Source organism: Chenopodium album, chromosome 15, assembly GCF_948465745.1.
Source record: "Chenopodium album chromosome 15, dcCheAlbu1.1, whole genome shotgun sequence".
NCBI lineage: Eukaryota > Viridiplantae > Streptophyta > Magnoliopsida > Caryophyllales > Amaranthaceae > Chenopodium > Chenopodium album.
In genome coordinates, this window is record NC_137848.1 from 13,601,795 (window position 1) to 13,629,275 (window position 27,481).

The window sequence follows — 27,481 nt, forward strand, 5'->3', positions numbered from 1 at the left end:
CTTTGGTATAATCTAATGTCGCCTGTCACATTAGAACCTACAAAATGGACTAAAATTATGAATTGATTCTCGTTTACAGAACAAGTGAAAAGAAAGGGAAATCCCTATTTGTTGCAATAAATCTAGAGAAAATTATAGGTCAGTGGTTAGGTTTTTTAAATAATAGGGAACTAATGGAGTAGTATTCCAATGACAAACTAAATGCAAATATGTTCTTTTTTTTTTTTTTTTTTTTTTTTTGAAACAAATGCAAATGGCTTTGAACAATAAGATAAGATGGATATCATTAGATTAGAAATTAATAATAATTATACGAGATCTGAACAGTTATACATGATTTATCAGCTAATCGAGCAGTACTAAAAAAAATTACTAGTTAGCAAACTGGGGAGCATGCTTCTTTGATTAACATTGTAGAGCCGCTCCTTATAAGCATTTGATGTTCATTTGATTTGTTCACCACTCAGTAAATGAAACTGAGATACATTATGACAGCTTATTACATTCTCAAGCTCTGAAAAATGGGTTATCTATGCAGCGCCATTCCAGTCTGCTACACTAAACTCTTGCAGAATAGCGACTTCATTGCTTGTCATGTCCTTCCCATCATACTTCTTACCCGTTGCAGGACACGAACAAATTCATAATACAGTGTGAAGTCCAACCCTACATCTTCACCATTTCCAGGAACTATCTTAGAGCCTTTTTCTGAAGATGTACATGGGTTTTGGCAAACAACAAGGTCGAAACCACCAAACTTTTTCATGAGGAACTCCAGTTTATTAATTGTCAGCTTCTGAATACCTTCAAACTGTACCAACTCCCCTGCTTGATCAGTATTCTGCCACCATCTTCTCAAAATCTTACGTTTGGTTTCAGAGGACTCCACTGAAACAACAGCTTTCAAATAAATTCCAAGCCGATTCAATGCCACTTCTGCTCCGCCAATCCCACTGTAAAGAGACAACAGAGTTATCCCACCAGGGAATAGAGGCTTCAAAACAGAGAGATAATATCCTAATGTATCAGTTTGAAAGCAAAGCTTCAAGGATTCAAGCCTCTCCACTAAATTCATGTCAGGATTTTTAGTATGGTAAATCGGATATCCTAGAATGCGTTCCAAATGTTCTGGTTCCATGGGGGCAAGCTTTTGTGGGCCAGCCCAAACAAGATTCATCGTACGACAATAATAGACTACTTTTGTTTGACGTTCACTTGAAAGTACACCTTGAGAGCTGACTAACATCTTTCCCAAGCTACTACAAATTTGAGTTGATCCCACATTATCAGAATTTATACAGCTTAATTGCTTCCTTGTATCCCATGACGGCCACCACTTCTTCGCATGTGGTATCGCTTCTTCAATTGACATTGGCGACTTTGGATCAACATGAAACCGATCTTCAGTAGGAAGATTATGTATGTATCCTTCCATTCTGCTTAAGGCGGAAAAATGTTGAGTATTAACATGTTCCGGTTGGAGTGCATACAAATATTGAGATACTTTTTGCCACTCATCGGCAGATATATTCACAAAATTTCCGTATAAGAAATAAGGAGGTCCATGAAGCACTTTATCAATACCTCTTCCAGAGGGCCTTGATAGCTTGGGTATTCCAGAATTGTCACTTAAGGTTTTACCCTGCGGTGATGGATTATTGCCAATCGTAAGAGTTTTTGATTTTTTCCGAGAATAGCAAGCACGAGTACTCAAATCTTCATATTCTTCTTTTGGCCTTTTACCCTTTATATCAGCTAAATCAAAATCCCTGATAGAAGAACTCGGCTCATCAAAATATTCTTCCTTTGGCTTTATACCTTCGTACATATTCCCTAAGCCCATGCTGCTCCTTTGAGAAAAAAAGTCTTCATCAAGTTTTTCAGATTTAACAGCAAATATATCACCACCATTATGCCCATGCATTCCCTTGATACGATACCAAGAACCATCATGAGATGAACTCTTCATCTTTGAAGGCACCGAAGCATTCTGCACAGAAAACAAGAGAAAAAGCAAAATAAGCAATCACAATGAAGAGAATATACTTGATCATGCTGTTCAAGGGCAAATATAATTAGGGCTGGTAAAAGCTGACCTGACCTGAAAACCCGACCCGAACCCGACCCAAAAATAGCGGGTTAGGGTTGATGTTTTCGACCCGAAAACTTAAATGGGTCAACACGAAACCGACACAAAAATAAATGGGTTAGGTTAAGGTTGAAAATTTCAACCCGAAAATGACCCACATAACCCAAAAAATAAATCAGGTCATTATCAGGTCGGGTCAACTCGAACTCGACCTGATAACCCGAAAAAAAACCCTAAAGAAACCTTCAGTCCAAATTCGAAAAGAGCCTACTTATAAAGTCAAAAACCCTATAATCATATCTTTATTCTCACTTTCTCCCAGCCGTTTTTTCTGCCCTTCTCTCTCTCTCTTAAATTTTCTCTCTCTTCAGTCCTGAAAATCCTCTCCATTGTTGTTTCTCTTTAAAGCTACTCTAAACTCCATTGAAGCTTGTCGATTTACTCCACTTCCACATCGTCGATCCAACTTCAATTCATCATCGATTTAACACCACTTTGTTTCGTAACTTCGAATTATTTATTTATCTAATTCTGTTTGAGTGTGGTTTATTTCTTTGTTACAGAAATAATTTCTCTAAAATTGTGTTTTAGGGTTAAATATAGTTTAGATTATTGGAATTTTACCCACCTTATACTGAATATATGTATATACTTCGTTTAACTTTGTGATTTAATTGGATGGTGCATGCACAAGATTCGGGTTATTTCTTATGCTTCTTGTGCTCAAGAGTCAGAAGCCCAATGCACTTTGGAGTTTGGATGGAAATACACCTGTAGTTGAAAAATAAAAACATACTTGTATTTTGTAATTTCTTATTTCTAATCCTGCCTTATGAATTCCGTTTAATTTTTGCGATTTTAGATTCTTCGTAATGAGTTTGTAAATGTAAATCTATCTATATAAAACCAAAACTATCCTCAGGCCAAATCAGGTTGACCCGAAACCGACCCGAACCCGAACAGATCAGATTTGGGTCAAGCATTTTGACCCGAAATACTAAACAGGTCAGGTTCGGGTTGAAGGTTTTTGACCCGAAACCGAAGTGATCCGAACATGAAAGTGACCCGACCTGATGTGTTTGCCACCCCTAAATATAATGCATCTAAAATATAGCACCTAGCTGACCCAATAATAGGACCAGGTTGCTAGTTGTCCTGATAACGATCCAAATTGAAGTTGACCAGAGCACTACTGAATCAAACACTAACAATGGTTTATTTATGTTCTTTCATACGAAGTAAATATTTTTAAAACTCTTGTCTTGACAGCTCTCCACATAGCAGATTACATTTTCAACTATTGCAAATGAAAACCTAATTGATATTCTCTATCTCAGAAAGGTTAACTGTTTGTTTGTTTTTTTATTTTTTTATTTTTTTTTTTTTTTTGTTAATTTGTGAGAGAAATAAATGTGATAGGAGAGAGTGTGGTGCTTTTATTAATTTAAAAACAGAGAACGATTTATTGTTAATTGTGATAGTGGCCCATTTTGGCATAGATACAATAAATAAAGTGTATGAACTAATCTAGGAAAAACTTGAATGAAAAGTGTGTAAACCATTATAGAACAAAGGGATAATATGATTAACAGCATAATAATTGATAAAGCACAAGTCCACAACAAAGAAGTGTAAATCTCATTGAATTAATACCAAATTAAATAACAGAAATAGATATCTATACAATTGCCAAGGTTAAAACTAGTCTTTTGATCTTTTCACTAAACTAGTGAACTACTAATTCAAAATTGAAAAAAGAGAGACCCAGACATCTCTCTTTTGCAGCATTTCTTAAGAGCGATGAAAGATTTATTGTCAAAAGTACAGTAAAATATAGCATGCAGCCTAATCAACTGCGGCAGTAGGTCCCAATCCACATCGGAGCAGAAAATTAATCATCTACAGTCGTTGCATAAATGATCAAGAAAAAATTCAATGGTGACCTGACTCGTGCAAAATTGACCCAGTTAAGAGTCTTTCGATCAAAACTCGAATAACCCAACAAATCCAAATGATAACCCGCCCCAATACCCACTCGATACATAATCACCAATTCGATTTTAATCCGCCTAACCAAATGCTGAACAGACCCAATCAAAACTACCCATTTTTTACCTCTATATCTGTCAGAAACAATAATAACATATTAACATGAAAGGCACAAAAGAATGTACCTAACTTATCTACCCTAAAACGAGTGACAAATTATCGAAAGTACTAACACCCCATCCTTGTTCATTTCCACAAAAAGGTTCCCAGCAAATACCACACCATTTGGAAAGTGATATGCAATTTCAAGCAAAGGAAATACATGAGCAAATTGGAAAGCACAAATCTGACCAACCTCCCTCTCAAGCAGTGACACAGTTGACAAGTTGTCTTATTTCTAGGTCTTCCATATAGGCTCACATGTAGTTGATTTATATGCTACCAGTTTTGTTGATTTCCATTCACTCTTTTATCTCTCTAATGCACAAGAAGCACATAGAACACATAAATCATATTATCATAGTGCTCCTATTTGGATGAGGAAATACAGGGACATATCAAAGAGATTATCAAAGATAAACCGTATACCCTAACACTATGGTTGGATAGTAAAATTTGGAGGGAAGGGAAAGTGAGGGATATAATTTCCCTTATTTGGATAACACATAGGGCAAGGGAAGGGAAAGGAAATGGAGGGATCCATTTTCCTCAAGGACGTTCTATCCCTCAACTCACTTCCAGGCTCCTATTTGGATGAGGAAATAAAGGGACATATTATAGAGGTAATCAAGATAAACTATAAACCTTATGTTAGGATAGAAATATTAGGAGGGAAAGTGAGGGATATAATTTCCCTTATTTGGATAACACATATGGCAAGGGAATGGAAATGATAATGGAGGGATCCATTTTCCTTCCCATTTTAATATACAAAATCTCTCCATTGTTGGAGAGATTTGGAAGGTCACTCTCTTACCTCACCACACCTCTCCTCTCCTCCCTTTCTCTTCCCTCTCTTTCCTTCCCCTCCCTTTCCTTTCACTATTGTAATCCAAACATATTGTAAAGGGTAGAAGTGTGATTATGAATGACAATTGACATAATCTTAGATGCTAATGTCTCAATTTCTATTAGACCCTTGAGTAAGAAATATTTACTTTACCAATGAACTGAGTTATAAAATTTTGAGTAACCAAAGTCCAAACCAACAGCAGCAGCAGCAGCCAGCTTGTATGGAGTTGACAGACCTACCTCTAGAGGAGGATGTAAAGATATAAAGCTTAATTCTTAGCAAGTCATAGATAGTGAAGTTAGAGTATAAAAACACAAAATTAAATAACAAACTGGACTTCGAGGAAAAGAGAAACTAGGAGTTAAATGGCCTTCAAAGCCCTTGTAGTGACCATAATAACCATATCATATTGTATACACAAACTTTACTCACTATGAACAAAGTTTACACATATTGTATACACAAACATAAAAATGTGAGAAGGAAAGAGTTGTGAAACCTTAGTACTCAGGCGATAAGATTCACCCATTTGGCTAGCACATATGCAGTTGGCAAGCTCTATGACCGGCACTTCCGAACCTTGAAGAAAAAAAAATTAAAAAATAATGAGCACCTTCGTTTTGGTCACAAGCAAAATCAACGACAAGCAACAAGCTCGCCGTAACCATGCACACAGCTACTATTGTTAGATAGTTCAAAATGACCCCCCTTAGTGAATTAAAAATCAAACCTTGGTTTGACCCTTTGACCCACCCACACCAGAAAGCATTTATTTAAGTGATGTTTGAAATCAAATAGAATAGCCTTTTCAAATTATATATAGCAGAGGTACATAGCCAAATGCACACCCTTTTATCTCTGACAAAAGGCTCCAAACAGCCAGCTACCATACATCATAAAGAAATCTTACCCAGCTTTTCAATAGCCAGTGAAACTTCTTGCTCGTTGAATCCCATTTGAAGCAGCTGCAAAGTCTTGTCCATGGTTCCAAATAAAGCATCTGTACTGCAATTCTGTAGTTCAAAATGTATTAAATAATTAAAAGAAAATCATGCAACTCTGTGAATCTACCACACATCTTTATCCTAGTAAATTACTACAAGGCTGCTCCAGCCCATGATGGATTACCATTTCCCGCAGACCTTTGACTGTACATGGCAAGGATGCTGAAACCTAATTCTGGATCTTGTAATGCAATGATCTAAGAAGTGCACATGATCCCAGATCCGTACTAGGATCTTTTGATTCCACATAAACAAAAAGTAGAATGTGGGGGTCTTAATTTAATTCCAGAATCCCAACTCGAATAAATAAATCCAAAATGCAAGGGATACAGCAGGATAGGTTCCCATCAGGACACAAAAACATCATACAGGATCCTGGGGGGACCTTAAGAGATGAAAGCCATACAGAATCGTTAATAGAATTGTGAGAGCTCTTTTTCTCTCTTTAGTTGTCTTGCCTAGCTATGTTGTGTTGGTGCATCAAACAAATATATACATACTTGTATGTACTTTATATTAGGTAGTTGTTTACCCCATATAACATTAGATTACTCCCTTGTCCCAACTTAATTCTCATACTCCCTTGTACCAATATTCTATTACCTCTTTCTTCCCACTATTAAAAGTAGTAAGGATCTACACTCTCTCATTCAATAAAAGATATTCCTCCACTATCTTCCATGCTTTTCAATTAAAATTTAATGGATAAGCCAACAACAGTTTATCACCTAAAACTCTGTGCAAGCCTTCCTATGATCATTAAATTGGGATAGAGTGTACTAGCTTGGATATATGAACAATTCAGTGAATTCACGCATTAAGATGTAACATACAATTATACACTTTCTAAGAGAAACTTGTAATACCAAGCTTCAAAAATGTCACACAGCATAAAAGAAAACCAATAATTCAAGCATTAAAATGTAAGTTAGTTCATACACTTTTTAAGAGAAAATTGTAATACCAAGCTTCAAAAAAAATATTACAGCATAATCAAACAGCACACCTCATTACTGTCCACATGATCACCATTTGGCAGGCTGTTACCATTTTCACTCTCAGCAATCTGAGCTGCAATGATGAAGTCCACCAGCTCATTGATTGGAGCACTCTTACCTGGTTATAGCACCAAAATAATCCATCCATTTACAATTAAAGATGTATGGAAACTATACTTCAATACCCTTTAATTTCTTATATAGAAAATACAGTAATCCCAACAAACTTTTTATATTTAATGGATCATTTGTCTCAAATGCTTAGAAAGCACAATAAGGTTACAATCATATAGCACAAAATCGAAATAAACAATAATATTAGGGCAAATATGTGATGGACCCTGGCCCAGGCCCATTGGTTCCACTCACCCGAACCTATCAAGGTCCAAAGAGCAGCAAGGTCACAGCAACAACTAAGCAAACAACAACATCCAAGGCAAACATGTGATGCAGCCATTAGTAGTAAAGTAGACAATTAGAGTATTAGGTTGTTTGTTCTTTTAGTAGTAAAATCCAAGTAATGAAAAGGAGTAATCTACTTTTTGGTAGTCAACTCTCTAAGTAGTAATTTGTAATATATAGGAAAGGACGGAAATAGAGAAAGGTATGCCTTTTGATGTTTAGACTTTGGGTGGAGTTTGGTAACCTCAAGTTACCCATGAGATTGATAGCCTAAAGCTATTCACTATCATTGTAATCCTTTGACTACTTTCAATCAAACACCATCAACCTTTCCTCTAAGCATTGCTTCAATTATCCAAATTAATATTGCTGAATTTCAGTCTACAACAAACTTGGTATCAGAGCGGTGTTCCTTACCGTTAGTACCGGAAACCACCACCCCGAAACAATTAAAAAAAAAAGAGAGAGAGAGAGAACATGGAGGCTAACACTCAGCAGAGGCTGGACACCTTGGAAGAGACACTCGCCGGTCTGAAAACTCAGATGACGGCTATTGAAGAGAAACTGAAGTCACCAGACGACAACCTCACGCGGGTGGTCATGGCGGCTGTGAGAACAGCTATGGAGGAGGAACGCAAGAAAATCGAAGAAGAGAGAAAGAAAACAGAGGAGGCATTAGCAGCTACTGTTTACAAATTGGAGGATCGCATCGATTGCTTCCGGGTCACCGTGGATACTCAAGCGGCAATTGACCTAGGGAAAATTACTAAGTTACAAGAAGAGTTGGAGAAGGTGAAGCAGGCGCAACCTCACCCTGTTCCTCAACCCATTCCTGTGATGGAGGAAAACAGCCCGCAACATGAGACAGAGCGGATTCGAACCCCGGTGAGGGATAGGCCATATGAGGATCAAGAATGGCTACCACCTGACCCAGGGTGGTGGGCGCTGCAGTGGTGGTGGGCGCTGCAGTGGCTGGAGGGGCGGTGGCGACGGCGGCAGCGGCCATTGGAAGCATAGAAAGCTGGAAATGCCGGTTTTTGAAGGGAACGACCCCAATAATTGGACCGCTAGAGTTGAGATGTTTTTTAAATTCTACAATCTGACGGAGAGGGAAAAAATAGAAGCCACGGTGGTTGCAATGGACGGCGCGGCACTTAAATGGTTCCAGTGGGAACAGAAGCGCTGCCCATTTTATGGCTGGCAGACCTCAAACAACGAGTTCTTAACGAGTTCAGGCCTTCACACTCGGGAACCTTGCACGAGCAGTAGTTGGCGGTGTCACAGGACGACACGGTGGCGGATTATCGTCGCCGGTACATTGAGATGGCGGAGAGCCTCATGCTAGGTCAATTTATTAACGGGCTGAAAGAGGAAATTAAAACCGAGCTGAGATTATTGAACCCACCTAATCTGGAGCGGGCTATGGAGACGGCGGTTCGAATCGAAGAAAAAAATCGGACCCAGTGTGGAAAGAAGGTTCTGTTCGGGCCACCAAAAGTTAGGCCAGCCCAACTATAACCCATCTGGGAGCAGTAGTAGGGCAAGTGGATCTGGGTTGATCAGCACTTATGGGCTGCCAAACCAAAGTGGCCCAACTAGAAATTGGGTCAGCCCACTGAATCCCAGGCTTCAGTCAACATGACTAAAGCAACATCAACTCCATCAAATGCCCAGAAAACATCGAACAACACCAAGAGGCTGACCGAAGCAGAGTACTAGGAATGGAGGGCAAAGGGCCTCTGTTTCCGGTGCGACGAACGGTGGGGGGTGGGCCACCGGTGTAAGAGAAAAGAGTTGAGTGTGATCATGGTGGTTGGACACCAAGGCGACGAGGCTGAGATAGAAGAGAGTGGCGCTTCTGACACAGAGGACCCCGTTGAGGATGAACTTCCGATCGGAGTATCCCGGTGTGTGCTCTGTGGTGGGGATTTCAAATCCAAAAACGATGAAATTGAGAGGTTTGGTGCAGGGAAGAGGGGTGGTCGTAATGGTCGACCCCGGGGCAACACACAACTTCCTCGCCACTTCGGTGATCGAGGAGCTGCAGATTCCGGTGGAAGGAGGAGAAGAATTCGGAGTTCCCCTAGGCAATGGTGACGTGGTGCGAGGAAGGGGAGTATGCCGTGGAGTACGAGTTAAATTGGCGGCAGGATTGACGATTGTTGAAGATTTCCTGCCGCTTAGCCTCGGCACGACGGAGCTAATATCGGGGGTGCAGTGGCTTGAAAAATTGGGTGCGGTGACCACTGATTGGCGCACTCAGGTGATGAAATTCACGGTAGCAGGGGAACCAGTGACATTGGTGGGGGACCCTGCCTTGGAAAAATCACAAATTTCCTTGAAGGCCATGCTCCGAACAATCAGCAAAACGGGCAGTGGAGTGCTTGTTGAAATTAATCAGGTGGAGGGAGAGATGGCAGAGAGGCAGCAAGCGCAACCTGAATTTTTATTGGCGGTATTGGAGGAATTTAGTGAGGTGTTTGACATGCCGGAAGGGCTACCTCCAAGCCGAGGCCACGAACATGCCATCACACTCAAGGTGGGTAGCAATCCTGTGAGTGTGAGACCGTACTGATATCCACAAATCCAAAAAGATGAGATTGAAAGGCTCATCCAAGAAATGTTGAACGCCGACATCATAATTCCCTCGACAAGTCCATTTTCTAGTCCAGTTCTCCTTGTGAAGAAGGACGGCTCGTGGCGATTTTGTGTGGATCACCGCGCCCTCAACAAGGAAACGGTTCCGGGCAAATACCCCATTCCGGTAATCGACAAACTCCTTGATGAACTTCATGGGGCGAAAATGTTCTCCAAGCATGACCTCAAATCGGGCTATAACCAAATTCAGGTCAAACCCGAAGACACTCACAAGACGGCTTTTAGGACCCATGAGGGTCACTACGAGTTCCTCGTGATGCCTTTTGGGCTCACAAATGCTCCGCCACTTTTCAATCGTTGATAAACGACATTTTCCGGACCTATTTGGGCAAGGTTGTACTTGTATTTTTCGACGATATTCTTATTTATAGTCGAAGTGAGGGAACATGAGAAACACTTGAGAATGGTGCTAGCCAAGTTAGAGGAGCACAAGTTGTATGCAAATAAGAAGAAATGTGAGTTTGGGAGAGTGGAGTTGGCGTATTTGGGGCATATTATTTCGGAGAAGGGGGTTGCAATGGATGATGAAAAGGTAAGGGTCGTACTTGATTGGGAAGTGCCAAAAAACTTAGAGAGAGTTGAGGGGTTTCCTAGGGTTGACCAGATATTATAGAAAATCCGTGTGTCATTATGCTTAAATTGCAAGTCCTTTAACTTCGCAACTCAAAAAAGACAATTTCGGGTGGACTAAAGAGGCTACGGCAGCCTTTGATAGGCTCAAGAGAGCCATGACCACGGCGCCGGTGCTTGCCATGCCGGACTTTGAGAAGATGTTTGTGGTGGAAGCTGATGCTTCCGGGTTCGGGTCAGGGGCTGTTTTGATGCAAGAAGGGCGACCTATAGCTTATTATAGCAAGCTATTAGGAGTGAGGGCTCAAGACAAATCCATATATGAGAAGGAACTAATGGCTATATGCCTTGCTATTCTCAAATGGAGGCATTACCTAATGGGTAGGCACTTTGTGGTTCGAACCGATCAACAAAGCTTGAGGTATATCACACAATAACGTAAGGCGGGAGGTGATTACCAAAAGTGGATGAGGAAAGTTTTCAGGTTTGATTTCGAAGTGCAATACAAACCCGAACCCGGAGCTAATAGAGTGGCGGATGCACTCTCTCGCAAGGGAACAGCAATGGGGCAGTTGGGAAGCTTGACTTGTACACAGATGGTGGATTGGGGTGAGTTAGAGCAAGAGTTAGAGGGGGACAGTTGGCTGTGCAACTTGCGGCAGAGAATTGAGGCAAGGGAAGAGGGACCTCATGGTTTCACAGTGGAGGGGAGACGCATTATGTACAAGGGTAGGTTGGTACTACCAAAATCATCACGGTTTATACCGGCCATTTTGAACGAGTACCATGACACGTCAAGTGGGGGTCATGATGGGGAGGTGAAAACTTATTTGAGGATAGCAGCCGAATGGTTTTGGACCAGAATGCAGAAGGATGTTGGAAACTATGTGCGAAAGTGAGTGATCTGTCAACAAAGTAAGAGCGACCAACGCAGCCCCATGGGTCTTCTAGAACCTCTACCAATCCCCAATGCAATTTGGGAAGACATTTCGATGGATTTTGTTGAAGGGTTGCCGCCTTCGAAAGGGTTTGATGCGGTTTTAGTGGTGGTGGATAGATTGTCGAAGTATGCTCATTTAATCGGGTTGAAACACCCTTTTAATGCACTCAAGGTAGCTGATTTGTTTGTTCGTGGTATTGTGAGGTTACACGGCTTTCCTAATTCGATTGTGTCGGATCGAGATCGAGTTTTTATGAGTGTGTCTTGGAAGGAGCTCTTCCATCTCCATGGGACTGATTTGAAGCGCAGTACATCGTACCATCCGCAAACCGATGGGCAGACCGAAATTGTGAACAAGTGCTTGGAGTCCTATTTGCGACGTTTTGTTGCGGAGCAACCAAAGGAATGGGTGAAGTGGTAGTCATGGGCCGAGTTCTCTTATAATAGTTCACCACACACCACCACGAAAATGTGCCCATTTCGAGTGGTTTACAGCAGAGAACCTCCTAAGCTGCTGCGCTTAGGCAGAGGACACACCCTGGTGGACAGCTTAGAAGATTGGCTTAAGGAGAGGGATTGGGTGTTGGAGGAATTACGGGTTAATTTGGCTAGAGCCCAGCAGATTATGAAAGGGTATGCTGGCAAGAAGAGAAGAGAGGGAGAGTTCGAAATTAGAGATGAAGTATTTCTGAAATTGCAGCCATACCACCAAATATCCTTAGCCAAGCGTCTGTTCAAGAAGCTCGCAGCTCGTTATTATGGCCTCTTCAAGATACTCCAACGCATAGGCAAGGTCGCATACAAGTTAGAGCTTCCCTCTACTTGTAAAATTCATCCTGTTTTTCACATATCTCAATTGAAAAAGGCTGTCCAAAATGGTCCAGTGAACCCGACAGTTCCGGAGCAGCTCACCTTAGATTTAGAGTTAGTGGTGGAACCGGAAGCACTACTAGAGGCTCGTCGAAAAGGGGGTAACAAGGTCGAGGTTCTAGTGAAGTGGAAGGACATGCCAAGCTTCGAGGCTACGTGGGAGGATGCGACAGCCTTCATGGAGAGGTTTCCCTCCTTCCACCTTGAGGACAAGGTGGATCTTGACGCGGGGGGGGGGGGGGGGGGGTAATGTGATGGACCCTAGCCCAGGCCCATTGGTTCCACTTATCCGAACCTATGCACGGAGGTCCAAAGAGCAGCAAGGGCAGCAAGGTCACGGCAACAACTAAGCAAACAACAACAACCAAGGCAAACATGTGATGCAGCCATTAGTAGTAAAGTAGACAATTAGAGTATTAGGTTGTTTGTTCTTTTAGTAGTAAAATCCAAGTAATGAAAAGGAGTGATCTACTTTTTGGTAGTCAACTTTCTAAGTAGTAATTTGTAATATATAGGAAAGGAGGGAAGTAGAGAAAGGTATGCCTTTTGATGTTTAGACTTTGGGTGGAGTTTGGTAACCTCAAGTTACCCATGAGATTGATAGCCTAAAGCTATTCACTATCATTGTAATCCTTTGACTACTTTCAATCAAACACCATCAACCTTTCCTCTAAACATTGCTTCAATTATCCAAATTAATATTGCTGAATTTCAGTCTACAACAAAAAAAAAAAAAAAAAAAATTCAAGCAGCCAGAAGGTTCAGGAAGAAGGATTAAACATAAAATAGAAATATATATATAGAGTACCTGTCCTATATTAATATTACCATATACTATTGGTGTCAAACAGCACATTGGTAATCTCTACTCCGTAAACTCAAAAGTAAGACTTTTGAGTAATAAATAATAGAATGTAAAATGGGAAGAAAAAAAAAAAAAAAAAAAAGAACAATCCTGACATTCATTCTTTGAATTGTCCCACCTTTTGATTAACTGAAAAAAATCCCAGGTTAAATGCGTAGTGGGGTGGGCTTCCTAAAATGACATTAATAAATATATTTTAAATGCCATGTGTCACATCCTAATTGGTCTCCAGATTTTATTTTAATTAGGAGAACTGGCTCTAAATAATACTTCATATAAACTTTGCCACATATGTACAAAATTACACGTAACTATCTTCTTTAAAAGCAATATGAGCTATAATATTAACTTGAAAAAAAAAAAATAATAATAATTAACTAATACAAGGTGGACCTTCAGCTTACCAAGTTTACTGATTGCAAAGTCAACATCAGCAATAGGAAAATTCATCATTAATAATGATGCCCTCTTGTCACCATCAAGATCCTCAACTGCATCAGGCTCCTACGGACAATGTGACCAAAGGTGAAACTCAAGAAGCATAGATAATGCAAAAGAACACTCGCTATAACTTATAAAGAACTAAAATCAGACACACTAGTGGAGGTCATCAAGCAATAAATGGATTTTTTAAACAATAATACATATTTCAGTTAGGCAAAGCTGAGTAAAAAGAAAGAGTAGCACATACAACATAGGAGATAATTGGAAAATATATATATTTCTAAGACAATCTCATCAACACATTCAAAAACCAATCAATATTACTGGGAGAAAGCATACCAGCCTTTGGAAGGTCAAATTCAACCAAGAAGACTCCGGCATCTCAATGGCCATCTTCAAATTCCTAAAGTCAAGCATTTGTGAGTGGCTTTCTCTCAACCTTGAGAAATTTTGGTAAGTTTGCTTTAAATCAATTTCAATCCCTTTACGTTTTTATTTTTTAGATACGCTAACTTATTCTATTAACCTTCTTAGGCGATGGAGGGTGCACAATGGATGGTGGTTATAAAGGAGAAATTAGGGAGTAAATTTTATAGACCATGGTCCACCTAAGCACTCATTGACAGTATCTTACAAACACAAACCAGAAGTAAATTTTATTAGACTAACTGACAAGTCATGAAGAAAACATCATTGCAAGATTGAACTAAATCTTGTTCAACTAGAAAGCAAATAATGGGGATGGGTAATTCTTCAAGGTCCTTTCCAATTAAATCAAACTATTTTCTTTTTGATGGCTTGATCATAGCCCCTTGATTTCCAGCTATTCCAAAAGCAAACTTTATTTAGAAGGAAACGGTTCCTCTTCTAGTGAGGATCTATAGTGAACATTGGCACTGGGTAGGAATAATACTAATGATATGCTCCAAGAGTGAAGGCAGGGGTTCATTATTTCACCTGATATTTGTCTGATTTTCAGAGCTGATAGTAACTTGTTCACCTACTTGAGGTTGCAAAATTTTTTTTCTTAAAAAAAAAAAAGGTAACTAGCTAGTCGCTATGGCATAACGCTTCTATGGCAATTACTTCCTCCTTTTTTTATTTACTTGACTAACATTCCTAAAATGGGAAAATCATATAACTTGACCCATACTATATCAAGTAAACTTTTGGTAGCCAAATTCAATAAATTACCCTTATAAAATTCATGAGGGGACAACAATTCATCTGCTCTTTAAGGTAATGAAGTAAACCATGTGCACCAACCACACTTTCTCTCTCCTTTCTTTCAATATTGCGCCAAAGGCCATAGGTCAAGTAAATAAAAACGGAGGAAGTATATGGTAAGTTTGGTAGGGCCAAAACTACAGCGTCTTTTCACAAGCTTCTTTATCTTCTAGTTTGTTGTGGGACAAGATCACTTAGTGTCATTATAAAGTGTGTTGGCTTGGCCTTTTAAGAGTTGCTTGATGAGTTTCATACAAACTGAGTTAACCAGTAATGTTGTCCATTTTGTAGTTGTTAATATATTCAATATTTGCTTTTTAAAAAGAGAAAGAAAGAAGTGAAAAAATAACTACTATAACTATAGGGTATAGCAATGATAACGACAGATTGCCAGTGCAAGTAGTAATAGATTTTTAAAAAAAATAAAGCCATCTAACGCCATCTGATAGAATATTTCCCTATAACAAAACAAATACATAACTCAGCAGGAATGTCTGTTCAAACTGTTAAGTGCAGTATTTCTATGTCAATTCATACAGATAAATAAGATAGTAGAAGATTCAAACTCTAGGCATCCACTTCACTGCATGCAATGAACTCACCACCACCTCCAATCATCTTGACCTACCACCGAAGACAAAAGCTGCAGCAGAATAGAGGGCTCAACAACACACCATCCCCACTACAAGACCAAGCAACGGTGCCTTAGAGCAGCAGGACAGAAGTCAGTGTTGGATTATTGGCATTCACTGTGGTAACTTAGGAAGAGGACAAAGTATGGTAAAAGTAGCAATTAAGGCTTCTTGCCAACGGCTAGTGTAGTAGTAGTATAAATAGAGAAGGCTATGGTAGAGAAAGGTATTCAGAAATTGTATTAAGAAACTTGAGAGTAATGGCCTAAAGTCATTGTTATGTACGCAAGCTTGATGCTTTATTAATCGAAATTAATCCTTCTGTCCATTTATCTCTGTTTGAATCACCACGCTCGTTGCACTGCATAATTTACTCACCCATTTACCTAAATCATACTACGTGGCAAGATTCATCAGTATTTCCTTTCCTAAAAAGCATGTATAACCTTAGGACAATTGCTTTTCTTCAACGTTAGTATCATTCATACTTTCTTATAGTAGAAACTACATAATAAATTACTCACTCCACAAAGAGAAAACAAACTACAAAAACAAAACCATGGGCAAGTTGATCACTGTTCCTTTGCTCCTATGTTGTGTAGCATTCATTCTTTCTCATTGCAAAACTACGTAGAATAATGAGTCACGCCATGGAAAAACAAACTACAAAAACATAACCATAGATTACCTGCTTTGGATGAAATTCTGCAGATGTAATGGCTTCTACATCTTTATCATCATCAAACAAGCTATCTAATGACTCTGATGACATAGATTTTGTTCCTTGCAGAGTCTGTGTATAAAAAAAGAAAATGAGACAAAGTTAAGATATGATTGACTCAGTGTGAAAAGATGAGACATGATAGGGAAAGTATACCAAATGTAGCTTCATAAGTTATTATCTGGATCTGATATATTAACAAATAAAATCATTTGCAACTGAGCAGAGACACGTTTAGATAGAGGATCATTTCCCAACTTTCCTAAACAGTGCTCTCATTTTGACAAGACAAAAGATACACCTAAGCAAATTTTTTTGTCAACACTCATCAAAGATTAAACTTTACAGGTCAGGTATCCTAGTCTGTTCTTATTAAGGAAGATTGATTAAGAAAACTTACCATATGTAAGTTCATTCATTGAGAATTATGATATTGCAACCTCTGTAAAATAGGTCATTTAGGATTGAAACTTGAAAGCATGCAGAAAAAATTGCAGCTGCAATGCCTGCAATCACATTCATGATGATAGTTTGAAGTTGCAGAAATATCATCTCACAACTGCAATGTCACCGACGCATACTAAGGCCGTAGGCTGATTGATCTATTAATTAGAAAGGAAGGTGGCAATTCATTAGCTCATTTATCTCATTCTGTGTCTCTCTTTTTTCATCATAATAATCTTTATAGAATGCTTTGTACAAAGGGAAATTAACCTTTGTCGCACATTTTGGATGGTTGAGATAGGTTCATATTTGTATATCAACATCAATATTATCCTAATGCTTCTAAAAGAGGATCTCACCCCAGGCAGGGTAATGAAGGTAAAATGTATGGAACCCAAACTTTCCACTTGTCCTCGGCATGTAGTACCCATTTTCAAACTCACGCTAATTAAGATGCAACGTAAAATAGCGAGCCATTTTAACTTATTCCATTTAAATTTAAAAGTAAAGTAATGGCACATGAATATTACATCATAAAATGGATAGTAGAGGTATAGGTTCATATACATTAAGAACTAAAATAGAACTAAGAAGTTCCTTTGGAATCTAATGAATTCACAAAAGCCCTAATAGGACACATCGAGAACTTCCAAAGATGCAGAAAAACCAATTATAAAATACCTTCTCTACAAGATTCCGAGCATCAGACACAGGTGGGCTTCTGTTGTAACTACGTTCATCAACCAATGGACCCAACGAATCTGATGATTCAGAATTTGACTTTTGATCAGCCTATAGAAAGGGAAAAAAAAAAACATGTATAATTAGCCATTGTAGCTTAAAATATAGAAAAACTACCAATGAATAATACAAAGTGACAAAGGTTTTGACGCATTAGCAACCAAGGGAGAAACAATGACTAGATCATTATAAATTCTATTTACATCATGCATGATGACATAACACCTTCATTTTCTATTCTTTTTCCTAAGATGCTCTTAAGCATTGTCTTTTCCACTTGTCAGCAACTAACACCAGCATAACAATTAAGCCAAGTATCATGGTGTTAGCAAGACAATTTATTACTTACATGATAGATAAAACACCAGGTGATCAAAATTAAAAAACTTATTCAAAGTGGATGTTGGTCAGAACTAATTTAGTTTAAACAATTCGATTAGAGTTCTTCACTATTATAACAAAAACCAAAACCTCTCGCCATCCTCCTATTTGGAAAGTATTTCACACTGTTGCAGGGCCGGCTATTAGCATGAGCTGGTTAAGCAACAGCTCAGGGCCCCCTTTTTGTGGGGCCCACATCTTTTTAAAAAAATCTGTTTCATTAAAAAAATAAATAAATAAAATAAAATAAAGAATGCATAAAGCTGTTTGTCGCTCAGTAGACTAAATTGAGCCCATCCATCTTCTCTTCTAAGGAAAGCAGGATTATCTTCATTCTCCAAGAAGAAACTCTTACTTATTTTTTCCTATTAATCCTCTCCCTTCATTTATTTCTTAAAATTGCAACTCTTAGAATTCTTCACTCAACGTTCATAATTTTTTTCCCAATTAAACCCATATTCATGGCCTTTAGCAGTGGTATATATACAATGTCCAGAAAAAATTATTTGCAATTCAAGCTTGCAATTGAAATTAAACACCAATTTTCAATAATATCAAGAGCATATATCCGCAATCTAGGGTTATATTGGTCGAATTGGAGAAAAATAAATCAGGTTTTATTGCTCCTACTCATCTTTTCTATAATTGAATTCATACTTTGTATGTTTTATAATTGTTTTTTTAATTTTGTTTGATTGAATTTTAATTATTTATATTTTGTTATTCTGTATTATTATTTCATTTATTTGTTTTTTTTTTTTTAATTATGAAGCATAAGTGAAAATATGAATCGGGTTGTGAAAAGCGAAAAAAGAAAAAACAGAAAGAAGAGTTAGTTCGATCTCAAAGAGGAGCAATTGATAAATTCTTTTCTAAAAAATCGGATTTTTCTACTACTAGTAATGAAAATGTTGTTGATGTGGTTGATGAAAATGCTAATGTGCCTACTGATGTCGACATATCTGATCATATTGCTACTAGTAATGATGATAATGTCCACTTAGATGATGAAATTAGAAATGATGATGTGGATATGAATGTTAAAAATGCTTGCTCTGATAATGATGAGAATGGTGATTGTGCTACTAATAATATTTCAATTGATGCTCAAAATGATGATGATGTCAGCAATCAAATGCCATCAAATGTTTCTCATATGCCTGGTATATTTGATCCTAGAACATGGATGGCTTAGATCGTCACATGGTTGATATTTTGGCAGTAAAAGGGCCTAAAAGAGACTTATCTTTTGAGAAAGGCCGTCTTGACAAAACAGGGAGACATTTTTCTACTTCATTCTACACTAGAGTTTTACCAAATGGGGAGAAATGTGATAGAGATTGGCTTGTATATTCAAAAGAACTTGATAAAGTTTTTTGTTTTTGTTGTAAACTATTTAAGAAAGGGGTTGGTAGAGGTCGAATAGCAAATGAGGGTTTTAACGATTGGGCACATCTTTGTGTTAGAATTAGAGAGCATGAAACTAGCATGGAACACATCCAAAATATGACCACTTGGTATGAGCTACGACTAAGGCTTCAAAAGGTAGAAGGTATTGACAAATAGCTCAAAAGCAACTAGAGAAAGAGAAAGTGCATTGGAAAAATGTCTTGTTGAGAATTATCTCAATTGTGAAGTTTCTTGGAAAACATAGTTTAGCATTTCGTGGTACTAATGAGAAATTGTATCAAAGTAGTAATGGGAATTTTTTGGGATTGATTGAAATGCTAGCTGAATTTGATCCTATTATGCAAGAGAATGTTAGCGCATTACTAATGATGAGATTCATATTCATTACCTTGGCCACAACATTCAAAATGAGTTGATTCTTTTGCTTGCAAATGTTATTAAGTCTAAAATTGTTATGAAAATAAAAGAGGCTAAATATTTTTCTGTTATACTTGATTGTACTCCTGACATTAGCCACCAAGAGCAAATGTCTATAATTTAAGATATGTGGATATTTCTTCTAATTGTGTTAGCATAGAGGAGTACTTTTTAGGATTTCTGAATGTGAATGACACCCGGGACATTTTGATGTTTTATTAAATGAGCTAAAGGTTCTTGATCTTAATGTAGATGATGTGCGTGGTCAAAGTTATGATAATGGATCAAATATGAAAGGAAAAAAACAAGGAGTGCAAAGAAAACTCTTAGATATCAATCCTAGAGCGTTTTACACTCCTTGTGGTGCCCATAGCCTTAATTTGATGTTGTGTGATATGGCCACTAATTCTAGAAAAGCTAGGGACTTTTTTGGTATAATACAACGAATTTACACCATATTTGCTAAATCAACAAAGAGATGGGAGATTTTACAAAAGAATGTGAAAGAGTATACTCCTAAATCAATGTCTTCTACTCGTTGGGAGAGTCGTGTTGAGAGTGTGAAAGCAATAAGATTGCAAATTTCATATTTTAGAGAAGCTTTGCTTGAAATTTCCGAAAATGACAATGATTTATCTATTCAAAGTGAAGCTAAATCTTTAGCTAATAATGAGCTTGGTGATTTTGAGTTTATAGTTTCTATTGTTATTTGGTATGAATTGTTATGCAGTGTAAATTCATTTAGCAAAAAATTGCAATCAAAAGACATGCTTCTTGGTGTTGCCATTGAAAATGTGAAGAAGTTGATTGCATTTATTAAAGAGTATAGAGAAAATGGTTTTTCTAATGCTCTTGAAGTTGCTAAGGAAATTGCAATTGATATGGATGTTGATCCAACATTTCCTCAAAAGCGTCAAATTAAAAGAAAAAAACAATTTGATGAGAGTTTAGAAGATGATGTTGTACAATTTGCAGATGAGTCTTTTAGAATTAATTTTTTTAATTGCATCATTGATCAAGCTATTGTATCTCTTGATAAGAGGTTTGAACAATACGAACAATATGAAACTTTGTTTGGTTTTCCGTTTTGTTCTAACAAGTTGCATTCATTAGATGATTTGAGCTTAAAATCTTCTTGTTATTGTTTGGCAGAAGCACTTAAGAATGGTGATAAATGTGATATAAATGAGAGTGACTTACATGTGGAGTTGAAGTTGCTTAAACAATTTTTGCCTAATGAAAAGTTAGGGGCACTTGATATATTAAAACTTATAAAACGTGTTGATTGTTTTCCCAATGCTATAATTGCTTACAGGATATTATTGACCATCCCCGTGACTGTAGCAAGTGCTGAAAGAAGCTTTTCAAAGTTGAAGTTGATCAAAACTTATTTGTGTAATTCTATGTCTCAAGATAGGCTCAATGGACTAGCTATGGTGGCAATTGAGAATGAGTTATTAGATAATACAGATTGTGAGGATTTGATCGATAAAATTTGCTTCCAAAAATGCTAGGAGAACAAGATTTTTAAAATGATTCTCATGTAATTCATAATTTTGGTGAACTTTTTTAATATGAAATTTATATAATATTGGCGATATATTATTTATGAATTACATCTACATTGTTTAGGGCCCCCACTTTTATATTTCGCACCGGGCCCCAAAAAAGTCCGAGACGGCACTGCACCGTTGGAATCTCATATCCCAATGTTAAGCGGATAATTTTCAATATCAATACTTCTACTGAGAAAACAGAGAAAACAAAATGACGAAGCTAAAGTTGTGGCACCCATCAGCCATTTAATCATCCCATACGTAATACCCTGTAAAAATTTAACACAAGAAAAACAGTAGATTAAAAATAAAATTCAAACTAAAAAAATGTGCCTCAAATACGAAAGGCATGCGCCCTCGCCTAGGCTCCAAGGACCCTTAGCACCTTGGTGTGTCCAACTCTTTTTAAACCTAAAGATACAAGATCCGCATAAAAAGCAACTTTGTACGACTAATAAAAAATACACAGAACTACCAATTACAATGTTTAAAGCTTTCAAATTACCCCATAATCCCAAAAAGACAGTAACTATTTGTGAAGGAAATACAAACAATGTAATGAGGCGTTTGACATCAATATCACAGTTTACATCATTGTAATACAAAAAAAAAAAAAAGAAAGGTAGACTACTCTATCCCATATAATTGCTGCTCACCAATCACCATTCATGGGCCATGGGACTATGTTGCAGAACTTTATGATATCTAGGGACAGCACCAAACAAGTTCATGTATACCCAAATACTTACCCTGTTCAATTAGAACACCCAGAGCTTCCACAATTATCCAGTAAAATGCAACACAGAAATTGCTATCAAGCCCAGTAAATCCCCATTATATCTCATGTGATCTATTTAAATAGTAAATTCTTAGCTGAGAAAAAGAAAGGTCCACCATTGCTAAGCACACAACAAAATAACAGGAAAAAACATACATCACTAGCCACTATGAAGGTGTTTGGTTAGGAGCTTTTTGGAGTAAAAAGAGCCTTTGGAGCCAAAAAAGATGTTTGACCATTTCAAAAAGCTCTTTGGTGTGTTTGGTAAAGAGCTTCTTAAAAGAGCTTTTCAGGTTAGGAAAAAAAAAAACTCTTTTTTAAAAAGGTCATATGAGGAGTTTTTAAAGAGCTTTTAGCTTTTTAAATGTTTATACACTAAAAAAGCTAATAGCTAACAACTATTTACCAAACACTTTTACACAAATAGCTAATTACAATCAGCTAATGCAAACAACTAATAGTTAACGGCTAGTCCTAAAAGTTAGTTGCCAAACAGAGCCTATATGTGCAATTTGTATCCAAACAAATTTCTGGAACTTGGACCATTAGGAACTACAACCTCTAGGCAACCACAATCTAATTGAACACAAAATACTACCCATAATCTTTGAATTGTCAATTTTTAATTATATAATACAATCTGAATGTGGTTTTTTCGATTTGACCAAGAAAATTAGATACTTCCTCCGTTCAAATAATGTTGCACTACCTAGCTTTTAGAGTTGTTTTACAAATATTGCACCATAACCATTTTAGGAAAAAAAAAAAATACCTCTATTCACATTGCATATACCCAATATACCCTTACTTTTTAGCACTTGTTTATTTAGTTTATGCTTACAATCACATAGACAATTTTGTATTTTTTCTTTTCTCTCTCTTCTTTTTTCCCACTAAAAAAAATTGTGCTCTCCCCCCCATGGTGCAATATTTAAAGAACGAAAGAGGTTGATTATTTAACCCTAATAATTTCAAAGTTATACATCAAAAATCATGTGACAAATTAGAGGGAAAAAAAAAACCATGATATTGCTTTAAAATTACAAATCAATGCAATTCTTGAATTTCCACCTACAGGTTTTTCCTGAATACCGATAATAAATAACTAGCAGCAAAGTGTATAGGTATGTCAAAATTATAGGATTTTTAACACAAGTTTTGTAAAAGGAAAAGCAAAATATGATAAGAAAGTGATAGACAAAATTGCAATGCTTGGAAATCTCTTAATAGCCAGTCATGCAAATTATATATCAAATGCACAAAATAAACAAACCCTCAACCAAAAAACCATACGAGATAGAGCTAACAAAACATTCTTACTTACTGAATATGCAAAGAGAGTGTCCAACAACAAGCCAGCATCTTCCTCCCCTATGGTTTTCAGAAAGATATATTTTATCAGTAATAATCACATAAATATATTCACAAACAGAATTAGCTAATACTAGGTCAATTTCTTCTTGCAACTTCCTTTTTCTAATTTGACATATTGCAGCATACATTGCATAAATATTCACGAAGATAAAATCACATTTGTTACCTTTTTCTTTAATCACTTTATCTATTAGAGAAGGAGTAAATCCCATGCCAATGAAAGAAGATCTCAAATTAGTTCCCGATGAGCTTGCAACATTTTCCTGAGAAATATGATATCAATAAAAAGACGTTAATATGTCCTGAAAGAAACCTTCTGATCCAGAAACATGAGTCCAAATCCTCAAATTTGCACAACATCAGTGCAATTAAAATTTGTCGCAAAGAAAAGCAAGTCCCCAAAACTTAGAACCACAAATGTATAAAAGATAGAAAATATATTGCCATTAGCATGACCACTAAATAATTAACCCAGGAAAAACCATCATAATGTTGATATGTTACTTTTGGAACTTGCATACATATATCACAGTTAGGAGGACAGGAGGTTACAAGTGCAAGAGGGGGGACAATTTAACAGATTGCAATATCTCCATTCAACATTTAGAATAAGTGAACAACAGAAAATTTCACATTACCCCAAGATGCCTCGGAGCTGCAACCTCCGATGTCATTTCAAATCCCAATCCATCTATGTCACGTATGCTTTGGTTTTCATCCTCCCCATCAGATAAACTTTCTGTATCTGAGATGTTTAAAACCTTAGGCTGAAAGAGCCATAGAAAAAATAATTACAAATACATATATTAGCCAAAAAACATATTGCGGACATGATGTATCATCTATTAAATCAACAGAAAATTTGAGAGCATACCATCATGAGACACAATAGTAGCAACAGTGCTCAAGATGTGTACTTGGTGATCCCCCAAACTACACAACCTGAGCACTTTCTTGAGATTCCTGAAAAAAAAACACAAACACATGCAAGTGAAGCAACCAAAAATAATAATTATTATTTTAAAAAATGAAATATACTCTAATTACTTTAACTCTTCAGATGAAATTAAAGAGACAAAAAATTTTAAGAATACAGTGGATTAGCCATTTAATATAGGGAATACTAGCATTGTGCTTATAAAAAGTACTATTAATAGAAGGAAAAAGACACAAAACAACGCCATAATGTATTAACAAAGCACATATCCTGGATTTCCTTCATTTAGTACCAGATAAGTAGGACAATTTGAAATATGAGCAAAAAGCGATCACCCCATCACGGGAAAACACAAAAAATAGGAGAATATTATAATTATTTTACATTAAGTTTGGATACCTATCAATACCTTTCCTATCTCATTCCACACCCAAAACAAGACAAAAATGGGTCGTTCATTCAATCTATCTCCCCTTCATTTCCCTCTAACTTTTCACATCCAAGCACACTATATGTGAATGGCACATTCTAACTAAATCGCCTACAGCATGAGCAACATTCAATTTAATCATCCAAATTGACAACAACAAAACAATATCATCAAACAAAAGCACTAAGATGTTCATAGCACCGCCAAAGACAATACGTTCCTACACCTTGAACAGGTAAGGCAAGGCCGTTCGCTACTCGATTTTGTTAAACCAGCCCACAACTCCAATAGTCCAATATAATACGTGGTACATCACATTCTAGTTCACACGTATAAAAAGTTAAGCAAACAAGTGATGATCTCAAGATGGCTCAACATCAAAGCTTTCTTGAAAAAAAATTTTGAACAACAATGAGAATGCCAAAAACCGAACCGAACCGAACCGAAACAGATTTTGACCGGAATAATATTTGACAGAAACAAAGAATTCAATTTTAGTCCTAATTGAACCAATTTTCTACATTTGAGACAGAATTTACAAAAAAAAAAAAAAATTGACACCAAAATCAAAATTATGATTCAACAACAAAAAAAAATTAGACACCAAACTTACATGCAAACTCAGACCAAAATTCATCCAAAAAACAAGAATTCTAACAATCACAAAAGGGGGAAAATAGTTAGGGTTTCTCACAAACCTCACAAACAGAAAATGGCGAATTTACGACATGCAAACTCAGTGGATGCAACTGTATGAGAGAGAATCCAGCAGTGTCGTCGCCTGTGTCAGTCGATGCTGTGGTCGAAAATGGCGGCGTCGCAACGGCGTAGAGTGCGATTGCGGCGGTGGAGATGGCGGCGTCAGGTGGCGCTGACGGCGGAGGAGAGAGAAAGTGAGTGTGCGCGTGTGTGTTTGTGTATGACTACAGCTTTGACCGTAGATTCAATTAAATAATTTGGAATTTTTTTAATTTGTAATTTTTAATTTTTTTGTGTTTTGAGTTTTTTTGACACTAACATTTTTCGAACCCAACGTTTGATTTTGTACTCTTTTGCTTGACTGGTTGTACGTAACTTCTAACTAGTAGTATAAGACCATCTCCAATGGTGAGATTCAACTTTGAATATTGAAATACAAAATGAGTTATTTTTTACCTTCAATGGTGATACCTAACCCACTTCTCAATTTACATGTGAAGTCTAATTTTTCAATGATGAGACTTTCTAAAATATACTAATGTCACTTTTAATTTATGGCCCACCAAATCATATTTTAAGTTTTTTTTAGAAAAAAAATAAAATTAAAACTTAAATAAATTACAAAACATATTATAATATTGATAAGGGTCCACACTTTTTGTCAAATAAGACTCAAAGTTGAGTATCTAAACTTAGCAACTTTCTTTTGGAGTTGCTAAGTTTAGATACCAACTTATTGGTATCCTTTGCAAAAAATATTCTCTCTCTCCTAAAAAAACTCACTCAAGTCTCACTATTGGAGAGGGTCTAAAATAAATGAACCCTTTTACGGTTTTTCCCGTGAGTAATTCGAGTATCGAGAACTTATTTCGGGTCTTTGTTATATGAAAAACTTCTTATTTAATTTAAAGAAACTTGTTAAACAAAGTCTTAACTCTTAAGGGTTACGTATAAGAAGTTTTTAATGAAAATATAAGAAGTACTCCCTCCGTCCTCTTTTGATAGTCCCTTATGGGCATTTTTCACGGGAATTAATAAACACAAATAAGAATAGTAAAAGTACATTGAAAAAGTAAATTGACATTGGGTATGCAAAAAAGTAGAGAGAGAAAGTAATAAAAGTACATGGGAAAACAAAATTTACATGGAAAAGTTAAATTTGCACAAATATTGTTGCAAATTGGAGGGAATTTTGATAAAAAAAAATTAATATCAATGGTTGTTGAAAAAAGCAAATGGAGTGAACATTTTGGGACTAAAATTTGCCCATAAGAGACTATCAAAAGGGGATGGCGGGAGTATAAAAAAAATATTAAGAATTAATATGCATTAACTATATTGATTCACACGTGTTTATAACATGATTTCTCATATTTATACTTCGTACTAGTTAAGGAAATTAGTTTAATGCTTATCTCTTTATATGTAGCTCGACTACGTATATATATATATATATATATATATATATATATATATATTACTCTAAAAGAAATATTAAGATAAATAAACATTAATTTCACTCGACTATTGTATGATTATATGCTTATATGTAGCCGATTACATACATAATTACCCAAAAAAGAAATATTAAGTATAAATAAACATTGATTACACCGACTCACACGTAAAATTATAAAATTACCAAATTTAATTATTTCAAAATATACTTCTATGTAGGTCTAAATGGTATGGGTTGTCCCCTTTCATATCCATCCAAAAGTCTAAACTCCAAACACGCACATTTGTGAATAGTGCGTTCTAACAAGATCGTTCAAAACAAGAGTGAACCATTTCACCACAAGAGGTACGTGGCATGCAATAATGCAATTTCAAAATATAATATTCTCTCCTTTTCTAAGAATTATTAATGAGATATAAAATATATTTTTTTGG

The 27,481-nt window shown here is 36.7% G+C and overlaps 1 protein-coding gene across 3 annotated transcripts; it reads right to left on the reverse strand.

The window, feature by feature from the left end:
• Positions 1–283: 283 nt before the first annotated feature.
• Positions 284–25,870, reverse strand: LOC145582984 (putative inactive DNA (cytosine-5)-methyltransferase DRM3). Of its 3 annotated transcripts, XM_081640064.1 has the most exons (12): positions 25,588–25,870; positions 24,397–24,485; positions 24,161–24,289; positions 23,689–23,785; positions 23,473–23,519; positions 17,547–17,657; positions 16,389–16,493; positions 13,802–13,901; positions 7,101–7,210; positions 6,001–6,103; positions 5,590–5,669; positions 284–1,990 (listed from the first exon to the last, which is right to left on the reverse strand). In XM_081640064.1, exons 2-12 carry the CDS (start codon positions 24,400–24,402, stop codon positions 593–595), a joined length of 2,286 nt encoding a protein of 761 aa, XP_081496190.1. In that variant the 5' UTR covers positions 24,403–24,485; positions 25,588–25,870; the 3' UTR covers positions 284–592. The 3 variants fall into 3 exon arrangements, with proteins under 3 accessions (XP_081496190.1, XP_081496192.1, XP_081496191.1); XM_081640066.1 differs by lacking the exons at positions 24,161–24,289; positions 24,397–24,485; positions 25,588–25,870 and adding an exon at positions 14,181–14,244 and having other exon boundaries at positions 23,469–23,519; positions 23,689–23,757; XM_081640065.1 differs by lacking the exons at positions 24,161–24,289; positions 24,397–24,485; positions 25,588–25,870 and having other exon boundaries at positions 23,469–23,519; positions 23,689–23,757.
• Between the last annotated feature and the right edge of the window lie 1,611 nt (positions 25,871–27,481).

Coding starts and splice junctions, on each gene's coding strand:
- LOC145582984 (XM_081640064.1), bottom strand. Junction 23,520..23,688: donor TAAAGTGATTAAAGAAAAAG/GTAACAAATGTG, acceptor TGAAAACCATAG/GGGAGGAAGATGCTGGCTTG. Junction 17,658..23,472: donor ACACTCTCTTTGCATATTCA/GTAAGTAAGAAT, acceptor CCCTTTCTATAG/GCTGATCAAAAGTCAAATTC.